Here is a 12839-nt window from a genome sequence, read left to right on the forward strand (position 1 = left end):
TACAACTGTGTCAGGCCTATTTGTTACTCTCCTGCAGTATTTATAAGGTCGGAGGATTTATTATGCCACTGTTGACAATGCATGCAATGTGCATGCGTTAGTGGGAGGGATTATCCACCAAGTAGGGCAAGTGGCTGAGGCTAAGGACTGCAATTCCATCCAGCCTAGTTCATTTCAGTCATCCGCTCAGTGCAACACACACAGCCGCCCGGGACCAGCCAGGAGCACCGTTGTCGTTTATTTGTCTTATAAGAGCGACAATCTATCGAGGCAACATGGTCAAATACATGCGACAGCACAGCGAGCTGAGAGCCGAGGAGGTGCTGCTCTCGTCGGAGTCAGACGCGTCCATGGACCAGCAGGATTTCACAGAGATGTCCGACTATTCTTTCAACGACGTTTTATACTCCGAATGTTCCGCAATGGACCAGATCGGCACTTTTATGAAAAACGTGCAAGTGTTGCTCGATGCAGCAAATTACATTGAAAATGTGGAAAAGAACAACGGAAGTAAGTAAGCCATGATGGGCTGTGTGGGATATTCACGTAAATGCGCAGGGCAGACAACAATAGAAGGCGACAAAAGACGCGCAGCGGACAGATGAATTGCCCTGACAGCGAACAATATTTCACCTGCTTTTGGAAAACGGTAGCATTAGCATTATAGCCTATAGGCGACCCACCGCTCATGTAACCATGTGAGTCATAATCATAATACAAGTCAGAAGATGTTGGGAAGCAGGCTGCAAATGCATCGATTTGGACATGGAATTGAAAGGAAATAGATCTCTCCAACCTAGTCTAGAAATAATGTGCTAGCAATTGGTCTTTTGCAGCTATGTGAGAGAGATAAGCATGTTATAGTCTATTATTTATTTTACTTGGGCATGTGTGTGTAGTGCATATTTAGTTTAATACATTGTGGCTATTTTGAGACTCAAACTTTAATGTTTATTGCAGCTCATTTCAAGACATTGAAATATGGGTTATTATTCCACTCACAATGTGCCTGTATGTGAAGGAAAGATATAGCATTCATTCATTGAACCTTCTGCACAGTCAAATGGCAGAAGTTATATTTAATCTTTCCCCCTATCAAAATTTCCAATTCAAAGCCCATGCTCATGCATCAGGGCTGCAGACTGCGCTTCCTTGTATCTGTTGTTCACATGGTTTCCACATGGAACAAATTGTAACGTTTTGATTGGTCTGCTCTCATGTTCCCAGTGAGAGAGTCACTGCGGATAGCCAATCACGCTCAGGTTCATCTCTAAAACGTCGCATGTTACTGGGTCGGACTCATGGGGGTCGGTTGCGAGGGATCATGGGATTTGTAGGCTCCTCATCAAAAATGAATAGAATAGAATAGAATAGAATAGAATAGAATAGAATAGAATAGAATAGACAATACACCATCTGAGAGGACTGTAGGCTAATGTCTGGTTCAGAGAAATTGTTTTACTATCAACCTATAGCCTATTCATTAGGCCTATAATTAGCTTTTTAAATTCCAGGAATGTGTGTGTGTGTGTGTGTGTGTGTGTGTGTGTGTGTGTGTGTGTGTGTGTGTGTGTGTGTGTGTGTCACAGATCAAATACAAATTAACATCAAATTTGGAGAAAAAAAACTTTGCGAAGCTTTTAAACAAAAAACTGTGAATTTAATGTTTTTTGTTTGTTTGTTCATCAACAGAATGTGAACATGGGTATGCTTCAACATACCCTGCAACTCAGACATCATCACATCATCAGAAACAACGCAAATTCAAGAACAAGAAAATGGATAATATTCACAATAGGTAAGTTACATGTCTTGAGAATGTCAACACACAGATGTAGCAGAGGTGATATGGTTATTTTCATTTACAGTATGTATATCCGGATTAAAAAATATTGGGATTTTAAATCCTCCCTGCATCATTTAAGTTGATTTGGTTGGTTTATAAATTAATCATGTATTACTATCATATCATCACAATTGTTTTATAACATGATTATACATTTATACTGCTAAATGACATAATATAATAATATAATATAATAATAATATAAGTAATAACATAGAGCTGTTGGAATTTATATGTCCATATACAGTATCCAGATTGTATGGTGTGAGTTATTTTGCATTGTTGAGACTATATTACAGTTCCTTATATTTATTTTCAACAGGTCAGCACACAATGAACTGGAAAAGAATAGGTGAGTAAAAAAAATCAATTGAAGTGTGAAATTTTTATGTTTTTCGCCAAACAAAAGTCAGTATTGAAAGGTAAAGACTACATAGAAAGGCAATGAGAGACGCGATGAGATGGCTTTGAGATTTTTACTTCACTCATACTTTAATTCACCATAATGCAGAAGATTTCCAGTTCAGAATGTGGACATGCAAAAGTCACACAGGATGGATACAGCATTGTCATGGCCTTAACACTGCTGTAGCAAATATGAGCTTAATCCAAAAACACTCTCCAGGCTGCCATTTTTACATTATCCTGGTACTATGCTAAATATGTTGACCATACATCCAGATTATTATCATTACTGGACTTCAAAGAAGCCATTTTTGTATCACTAACTTTGGGTTGTTGGGTAGAAGTGTCCATTTTGCAAGGCAAATGAGAGAGAGGTGTAACCCAGCCACAGTGTTCCTGGGGGACATTCAGACATTTCCACACTCGGCAAATGGGATCTGTCTGTCTCCAGACAACAGAGCTCCTTCCTGAGAGATTCTCAGCTGCAAACCTAACAGCAGCTTGCTTATATTGCTGCTGGGCTAAGCTGGTCCTTTGATTTGAAGAAGAAACAAACATCAGGCCACATATTCCTTCTCAAATGACATGTCCGCTTTGTCTCCAAAGAGCAACCAATGTGAGAATCTCAGTATGAGTTCAGGCAATTATGATGGCTTCTTTCTCATGTTTGACTCTTTCATTGCAAAATGGTGGCCAATGCAGACAGGAGAGATGACATCACAACTTGACCTACATTTTTACTCTATTATTTGAGAGGAAAGTGACTGTCCTTGGCCAGTACAGTATGTCGTATGTCAGAACACAGGCCCAGAGGCCTTGGTGGATCAGAACCAGAGAATGTGGCTGACCTCAGCAGCTTTTAAAGCTGGCCCCAAACAGATCCATATGTAATTGCAGGAGGGTTTCCGATTGGTCAGTTGAGCGTAGCTAACCAGCAGAATGGATAAAGAGATAAATCAATGCCTTCATGCATTGACTACAAGGCCACAACTACAGTTCAATGGGCTAGAACCTTTTCAAGGTTCTCAAAACAAATGCTCTGCAAGAAAACACTAATACTAATGAAATACATTCATAAGTGTTGGTGGAGTTCGATAGGTGTAGCCTGTGCTAGCATGCTGCTAAGTAACATTTACACACTAACTGTCTTGGGTTAAGTAGCTTCACAAACATTCATATCTCAATAACAAATTCAGTCAGCACAAACATGATCGTCTTGTCAAAATATGCCCCCCCCCCCCACACACACACACAATTACAGTTCATCAGAGGGAGTAGGACACATCTTATCTTCCTTGTGTGTTGCACCCCATCAACAACAAACTGATGCGAAGGTTCCCATTAGACTAATGCATCACCCCAGCTTTTGTGCGTAGCCTATTCAATTGGACAGTAACGATTATTAATACTTACAATTATGAACGATAACGATTATTTACAGATGGCGGTCCATGGCTGGCTGCCATAGAATAGCAAAAATTAAATAAATACAATTATTAACCATAATACTGGGGGGAGGGACAGGTAACTATTGTCATAATTACAATTGATCAGGACCAATGTAGCGGGACACAAATACAGCCATTCAGGAATTAATCGTTTAGTCTGCCGTTACAGTGCACAACCACAAGCAGTAAAACCATGTCAAGTGAAGGATCTTTTATAATTGTATATAATATATCTCAATTTTAGACTACCTCGAAAGGATCGGTAATGGTGTCCCACATTGTCCCACACAAGTTTCCCACATTTGGTTTGTTGGGATCTGGTCACCCTAAGTTTAAATGAACGTGGAGTCTTCATTTATAAAGATGGACAGGAAAAGGAAGATGTGCATGTGAAATTATATCAAAGTATGAATTAAATTGTGCAGTAAATATGCTAGCCTACTATACTACTACTACTAGACTAGCCTAAATCAATCATAATGCGTGCTGTCCCATTCACCCAAACGTCCTGTCCCAATCACCCAAATGTTACAGAAAAAAAGGTTTTGGGTCAGTTGACACAAAAGGGTATGCCACGCCTCCTTGGAATATGATGTAACCTTCATTCCCCCTCAAATGCGTAACATCTTCAGTATTACAGATATGTATCATGTGTTGGGATATTTTTTTTTTAAATTCATGGCAAGAAAGCTTCCACGAGGGGGAAATTCAAAAAATGTCCCATTCACCCTGAATTCGCCCTATAATACCGATGATATCCCTGTGTAGGCTGTCACTAACAAGAACAAGAAAACAACACATTCAACCGTTCTTTATGGTGTCTCTCCTCCCACAGGCGAGCACATCTCCGCTTGTGTTTGGAGAGGTTGAAGTCGCTCATACCTCTGGGACCAGACTGCAGTCGGCACACCACACTGGGACTGCTCAATAAGGCCAAAGCACATATCAAGGTGGGCGAGCCCAAGCAGCCTTTCCATTATGGCTACTTCATGGGGTCAGGGGTTACATGCATCAGGTTGTAAACACAACTTAATGTAATTATAAGAATCACTGTTCCTTCTCCTTCCTTTTGCTGACTGCACACACGTTAACGTTTGGGCAATACCTGTGTGGGATGGTAGTATTTTAAGGCATGACTTTTGGCAATATAACCTTATAATATAACTTTTGTTTTAAGTATTTACGCTTAGCAGCACAAAAATGCTCAAAACATCCACGGTGCAAATCCTCCTGCGCCTGGTTCAGTTTCAAATCAAAACAGTCACAAAGCAAAAATATATTTGACTTACCTGAGTAACTAAAGATACACCTGACTTAATATTTACAGCCATTGTAGATCTAAAGTCGACTACCACAGAAGAAGCCCGTGTTACACTAGGAAGTCTCTCTTTTATCCATTTTATTTATATGGACATGCACTAATGTAACTGCAGAGTGCTGTATTTGCACAGCAGAAGACTTCATTGTAAAGTCAAAGTTAATTATATTTTACTGCCCTAACTCTCACTCTCTGAGTCAGTCTCTGGTTTAGCCTTGAGCTACAAGCTACTGTACTATACTGTACTGCTGTACTGTACTATAATGTACTATATTGTACTGTACTATGCTGCTGTACTGTACTACTGTACTGTAGTACTGTACTACTGTACTGCACTGTGCTGTTCTATACTGTACTGTACTACTGTACTATACTGTGCTGTACTACTGTACTACTGTACTGTACTATACTGTACTACTGTACTGCACTGTGCTGTTCTATACTGTACTGTACTACTGTACTATACTGTGCTGTACTACTGTACTACTGTACTGTACTATACTGTACTACTGTACTGTACTGTACTACTGTACTGTACTACTGTACTGCACTGTACTGTTCTATACTGTACTGTACTACTGTACTGTACTATACTGTGCTGTACTACTGTACTACTGTACGGTACTATACTGTACTACTGTACTGTACTGTACTGTACTACTGTACTGTACTGTACTACTGTACTGTACTGTACTACTGTACTGTAGCCTACTGTACTACTGTACTACTGTACTGTACTACTGTACTGTACTGTACTGTACTACTGTACTGTACTGTACTACTGTACTGTACTACTGTACTACTGTACTATACTGTACTGTACTACTGTACTATACTGTACTGTACTACTGTACTGTACTACTGTACTGTACTACTGTACTGTACTGTACTGTACTACTGTACTATACTGTACTGTACTACTGTACTGTACTACTGTACTGTACTGTACTGTACTACTGTACTGTACTACTGTACTGTACTACTGTACTGTACTGTACTGTACTGTACTACTGTACTGTACTGTACTGTACTGTACTACTGTACTGTACTGTACTGCACTGTACTACTGTACTGTCCATATATCAGTTCACAGAAGAACAAAACTTTAGCACCAGACTTAATCACAGTGCAGCTCTTTCTACATAGGGAATATTTCAGCTCCATATCAGTTTGAGCCTGAAAATCCATTTGAACGTTGAAAGTCTAAACATTCCTGGCTGCATTAGGATCTCAGTCCAGTCCTCGTTGGCTGAAAGTGATCCGTGGATAAAGACATATGATACCACTCCCGCTTGTTTTGTAACGGTAGCTGCCACTGTATGCACACTATAGGAATGGAATGTATAGTTGTGCTATCTCTGATAGCTTAATTTGTGTTGAGAATGACATTTCAGTGGACTGGAGGGCCCTCCTCCTCATAGATGTTAGAGCAGCCAGTCCGCCTCCGAATCTCCTCTGCGCTCTTTTTGGGGCTCAGTTTACACTGGAAAGAGAAGAGAGAAAAGAAAACTAGCGGTCACCTATTGGTCACCTTAGCGGCGCCGGCGAGCTCACCAGTGTTCCAAAGTACGGAGTCCTCCTTTGTGGCCAGATTTGTGGCAGCAAAAAGATCCACAGGAGCGGAGCTAAGACGTTGATGAATAGCCTTCTGGAATACTTTGGCAGACATTTTACGATCTCTGGAAACACTTGAAATTGATGTTGGAAAAACGGAATCCGACTTTGTCACACATGTGGTCACAACGGGACACAGATGAAAAAAGGCGGGAATGTTTCTTCTACCTCCTTTGTCTGCTTGGGCAGCCTGCTTACATTCAGCCACTGAAGCCAACTCACACCATGGTGTAACTGTGGAGGCAGAGGTGACAGATCTAGCCTGGGTAAACCCATCCCCAACGTGACCTGCTCTCAGACCTGCTCTCAGTCACTAGTGACTGAGAACTCTGAGAGCAGGTCATGTGGGGGATGGGTTTACCCAGGCTATGACAGATCTGTGTCTGTTAGGGTTAGGGTTAAGGTTAGGGTTAAGGTTAGGGTTAAGGTTAGGGTTAAGGTTAAGGTTAAGGTTAAGGTTAGGGTTAAGGTTAAGGTTAAGGTTAAGGTTAGGGTTAAAGTTATAAGGTTAAGGTTAGGGTTAACCCTAGTCTGTTTAAGCGTAGCTCAAATTGTGTCCTGCATGGTCAGTTCAGACCAACTGGTCTTGAGAAAGTTCTTGCATTGTCATTGGGGATCATACAGTGCCTGATTCTCTCTGGGTCTTGCCTCAAAATTTTGCAAAAAGGAGAATCCCCTACCCCCAAAATGATAAATGATACCAGTCCACGGGCAACATGTACAGCTTGGCAGATGTGCTGGAGTCCACAGAGAGGAATGGCTCTGGCTCTGTTATGGCTAGAGAAAGATCATGGCTAGTGTTATTGTTATGTCTAGTGAGACAATGGGAGTTCAGTCCATGGGGGGGATAATGGACAAAGTGACAGTGATGATGTCACACGCTGACTTTCAACTGGCCGGTTTGAAGCCCAGGAAGAGGAAGTGGGGTTCCTGGATGCTGTCCTGTTCTATTTTTGGAATCAGAGTTCGCATAAAGGGTGAAGCCCCCAACTATTATATTTATTTATGCAGGGGGAGTCTCACTAAGAGCAACGCTCTCTTTTTCAGGAGCGCCCTGTTCACATTTAAACACACATTCACACCTGAACGCTGCCCAGTACAACCACAGTCTGATCTGCTGGCCACTCCAGCTCCACTGGAGCAGTTGGGGTTCCCCAGATTTATCCTGCCGGTCCCGGGGATTGAACCGACGACCTCGCGGTCACAAGCTCGCTTCTCTAACCATTGGCCCACCACTGCCCACTGTGTGTGGTGTGTTTTTAAGAGTTAAGCCTGGATAGGTGCTGTTCTCTCTTGTATGGAGGGAACACTGTGCCAAACTCATTCTTGTTGTTTGATTCAGAAAGGTACATACCTCTTTCAACACGATTCAAAATGTTTTCTGAGTCATGGGGTTTTATTTTTTCCATTATGACATGTAGACGACGACCCACCAAGCAGCACTTTACTAGAAACTGAGCGTGCTTTCTAGCGTCCGTCGCGTGACGCATAATGACAGTCACGAACAGGCTCACAAAAATACTGTGCAAGAAAAACCACAGCTGAACTACTGATCATTTGTTTTTGATGCAGGTGATAATACATTCTTCTAACAAAGCAACATGCATGTCTGGACATGCTATGCAAGCGGATTCACATACTGTACAATCAATTACATTCTCCCTACAGTTAAATAGGTCTACTCAACTGAAAGGTAGCCTATAAATAAAGTTGCAAAATATACAGGTTCAATATCATCCTATTTTAATTTCCATGCAACTCAAGTGGAAGAAGCATTTAGTTGCTATTCCTCAGCAAGCTGCATAGACGCCCTGCAGTTGCCCATGTTTGTCTACCAGTAGTAAATCCTCTTCTGTAAATTGGCTGGCATACACTGTCAGGATTTATTTGGACAGTTGTACGAAGCAATTTTTACTCATGGCATGGTCAGATGTGAATGGTTGTATTTCCATATGATTAATAGTGAGGTTCAGAGAGCACTTAATTTATAGTAACTATTGACACCACAAATGAACTAAAACTGGTGTGACCAAGGGGACGTTTCAGCTTGGTTCTGGGAGGAGAGGAGAGGGATACGGCTAAAGCAGTATTGATTTTTGGTACCAAATGTGGAATAGGCGGAGCCTCATATTTGCTCACGTACGACGTACAGTATATCAAGAGCCTTAATCCAATTACCCTGCCTCATCCACCCTGTCATCTTTTCGTTGCATCCATCATTTAGCTTAGAGGTATCAGCTGTTCATCATGCCTAGCATCCAACCAGCACCTTCATCCATCCTCTTGCTGCCTTTAGCTTAGAGCTATCAGCTGTTTCTCAGGTCTAGCATCCAACCAGCACCTTCATCGATCCTCCTGCTGCCTTTAGCTTAGAGCTATCAGCTGTTTCTCAGGTCTAGCATCCAACCAGCACCTTCATCCATCCTCTTGCTGCCTTTAGCTTAGAGCTATCAGCTGTTTCTCAGGTCTAGCATCCAACCAGCACCTTCATCGATCCTCCTGCTGCCTTTAGCTTAGAGCTATCAGCTGTTTCTCAGGTCTAGCATCCAACCAGCACCTTCATCGATCCTCCTGCTGCCTTTAGCTTAGAGCTATCAGCTGTTTCTCAGGTCTAGCATCCAACCAGCACCTTCATCGATCCTCCTGCTGCCTTTAGCTTAGAGCTATCAGCTGTTTCTCAGGTCTAGCATCCAACCAGCACCTTCATCGATCCTCCTGCTGCCTTTAGCTTAGAGCTATCAGCTGTTCATCATGCCTAGCATCCAACCAGCACTTTCATCCATCCTCCTGCTGCCTTTAACTTAGAGCTATCAGCTGTTTCTCAGGTCTAGCATCCAACCGGCACCTTGCTGTCCTCGTTAGCTTAATGATTTATTAGAGGGCACAGGGGGTGTCAGGCAGGCGTGATGCCAGAGGCAACTACATGTTAACTTCACCCCACTGCATACAAGACAATTCCACTATGCTCTCAACACAATCAGCTGGTAGATACACAGTATCATCTTCTTATTAATGAACAATTTTGTTTTGTACTTTTCTGCAAAAAAATCAAAATCAAAAAATCACATAGATATCAAGCGTGACACATTCGGAACTAAACACTCATTACCTCTCACAAAAGTTAGGTAATAACTCTTAAGCATCTCTCTCTCTCTCTCTCTTTCTCAGAAACTTGAAGACATGGAGCGGAGGAGTCAGCACCAGTTGGAGAACCTGGAGAGGGAGCAGAGGCACCTGCAGAGGCAGCTAGCCCACTTGCAGACCCCTGGGGAGAGGGAGAGGGTCCGCATGGACAGCCTGGGCTCCCCCATGGACTCTGACCGCGAGACCGAGTCTGACAGAGGTTTGTTTCCAAATCAGGGCCTTTATCATTGAAGGGCAAACTCAGCTTACTGGTGGCATCGTGTTGTTTGTATTTCCATAAGTCTCAGTGCTTCTAATGTGTAAGCCAGTAGCACTTTACATTACAGCTCAGTAACTAACAACATGGTAATAGGGGGGTAATTGTGTGATAAAAAAGAAGTAATAATTATGTAATAGCTTGGTATTAACAATGGGCATATCTTCAGTAATTAGACTGAAATGTATGTAACATGGAATCTTGCACGCGACGCGTGCGAGATTCCTAGGGTGGAGACTCTGGAGATGATGCGCGCGCCATGGCTGCAGTTATGGAAATCTCCCGCTCCGCGGACTCCCAAAATCGTGACTGACTGACAGACAGACAGACACCACCCACCCACCTAGGCACCACCCACCCACCTAGGCAGCATCATGCAACTGTGCGCCATCGGCTCATACTACATCACAGTTGCTCGAGTGACATCACTGATGACATCACAATTTGCTCAAGTGCATCACTGATGGCATCATCACTGATGATGACATCATAATCGTGACAGACACCGCCACCACAGACACCACCCACTTAGCTCATTTTAACTAAGAAAGAATAGGCTAACAGGGCCAGAAACAAATAATGATTCATGGTAATGTTTAGATTAAACCAAACATCTAGAGACGTAGGGATCACCTGGCTAATCTGCCGCCGCTGATAGCAGCCCGCCAGTCTTAATACCAAGCTATTACTGGTTACTGCATGGTTACATGGTTGGTAATTACATGGTACAGTATTACCTAAGTATTACTTCGGTATTATCCCCCTTATTACCATGTTGTTACCGAGAGGTGCTAAGAACACTTTTTTAAGATCTCCACTCACCTGCTGTGCTGTTTTTGTCTTTATGTTTAAACAGAGGAGATTGAGGTGGATGTGGAAAGCACTGAGTTCTCCCATGGAGAAATGGACAGTGTGAGCACCAGTGGTGGAAGTGACCTGGACGACCACAGCAGCCGACAGAGCTCCGTCAGTGATGAGGGCTACTCCACCTGCAGTCTCAAACTGGCCTTCTCTGCTTAAAGTACTACCAGCCCATACGTTCACTTCAGCTGCAGTCTTATATGGCTTTCACCTTTTAAAGTACCAGCCTACAGCTCCATTAGCCCTCGCAATTTAAGATAATCGTCTCAAGAAGAACCAGCCTAAATCCCAACTTTACCTGAAGCATGAAACTTCTACCCTTCACCCAAGAACCAGCCTTAAGTTCAACTCAATCTAAAGGTTTAAAGTGGTCTCCTACCAAGAACTAGGTGGCTCCTCTACAACAATCTGAAACTGGCATTTTCCACTACAGTGAACCTCCAGTTTAACTTCTGCGGCAATATACAATTTCCTCAATTCCAAATTTAAAATAATCACCTGAAAGTCAATTTTCCTATAACCAGCTTCAATCAACTGTACCTGCATTCTATATGAATCCTATCTGAACCTGTAGAGGACTCATATCCACACGTATGTCAAACATGTGAAAGGACAACTGTACCTTTAGTCAAGTTGATCTCCTGAAACCAGCGGGGGGAAAAGCCCAATACCAGCTAGAAGCTCACCATTGAAAAAGGTTGCTCCATTTGCCTTGTAAAAACATTGCCCTTATCTAACCAAACAGCACTTCTTGTCAGTGAACAAGCCAGTGGCAAGGGCTACGATACCTGCATTCCAAGATGTTTCTTACATTTGTAGAACCGCTGCTTTAGGACCCATAACCATCCGAGAGCCATGTGGCACACCTTTTCATGACTGAAACACAGTCTTATCCAAACAGGTGGTTCAGCCCACCAATGATATTCTAATTTATTTTGCATATTATGATGATCATATGTGTAGTATTTATTTTTTTGTTATATTTAATTGTACTGTAGCTAGGTCTTGGTCATGCTTGAATGAAAAAAGAATGGAAAAAAATACTCTGCCGTTAAGTTATTTTCTCAATGTTTTGCCACCTTGTTTACCGATATTACTGGACATAATCCCCACCAAAGCTTATGCAGTGCTACAAGACGGGCTTAATGTACTCAGTGGTATTTTATAAAAAAAAAAAATACTAAATAAAATAAGAAACAAAAAAATGTACATCTCATTCAACTGTAAGAAAATTCTATTTCATTTTATTTAGACAGTAATAAGCTACCCCTGCACTTGTCCAAGCACAAGGCTCAAGCAATAACACCTTGTTTTGCTGAATATTTAGTGTTGGCTTTGTTTGGCACACAGTTTCTGTCCGTCCAACACCAAGTTGAAGTTTGCTAGTTTTCTACTTGCTACAGTGGATATCAGTTATTAATAATCAGCGGTGAAAAAAATGATTGTAATGGTTGAAAAAAAAAACTATGGTGCATGTGTATTTAATGTAGCCTTTCTAATTATGTTGTAATGTGCTTTGGATCGACAAGTCGTTAAAAATGTCTGTAGCATGAACTACACAAATGCTACAGAAAGAACAGTAATTTTGGTTTATAATCCACCAATGTTTAATACTGTATCGTCCTTTTTTGTATTGTAGCAGAAAGGTATTCAAAAGTTAAAATCCTACTCATTTGGAGTCGGGCTACATTTGGAGACTTCCCATCAACAATTTAATGTCGATTTGACACGTAGATTTGCACTGCTATCCTGCTCTACTCCAAGAAACCAAATAAGACATTTCCACAATATATGACCATACGTATCTGCATTGTTCTGCTACAAGTCCCAAGTAGATCATCACCACCAAAATGTGTCTTAACATGGATAAATGGACTCTTGCACAAAGCTCCTTGTTACAGGTCTTTTCTTTCCCCAACATGTGTTTGGGAAAATGTAAAAATGCAC

General features: G+C 41.8%; 1 protein-coding gene across 1 annotated transcript; it reads left to right on the forward strand.

Annotated features, from left to right (window-relative positions):
* Positions 1–275: 275 nt before the first annotated feature.
* LOC310789392 (max-interacting protein 1-like) lies at positions 276–11051 on the forward strand (the record flags this gene model as incomplete). Its single annotated transcript, XM_083651032.1, has 6 exons — positions 276–510; positions 1693–1798; positions 2169–2198; positions 4535–4649; positions 9800–9974; positions 10888–11051. 6 exons carry the CDS (start codon positions 276–278, stop codon positions 11049–11051), a joined length of 825 nt encoding a protein of 274 aa, XP_083507158.1.
* Between the last annotated feature and the right edge of the window lie 1788 nt (positions 11052–12839).

This window comes from Poromitra crassiceps, assembly GCF_964638095.1.
Source record: "Poromitra crassiceps genome assembly, chromosome: 14".
Lineage (NCBI taxonomy): Eukaryota > Metazoa > Chordata > Actinopteri > Beryciformes > Melamphaidae > Poromitra > Poromitra crassiceps.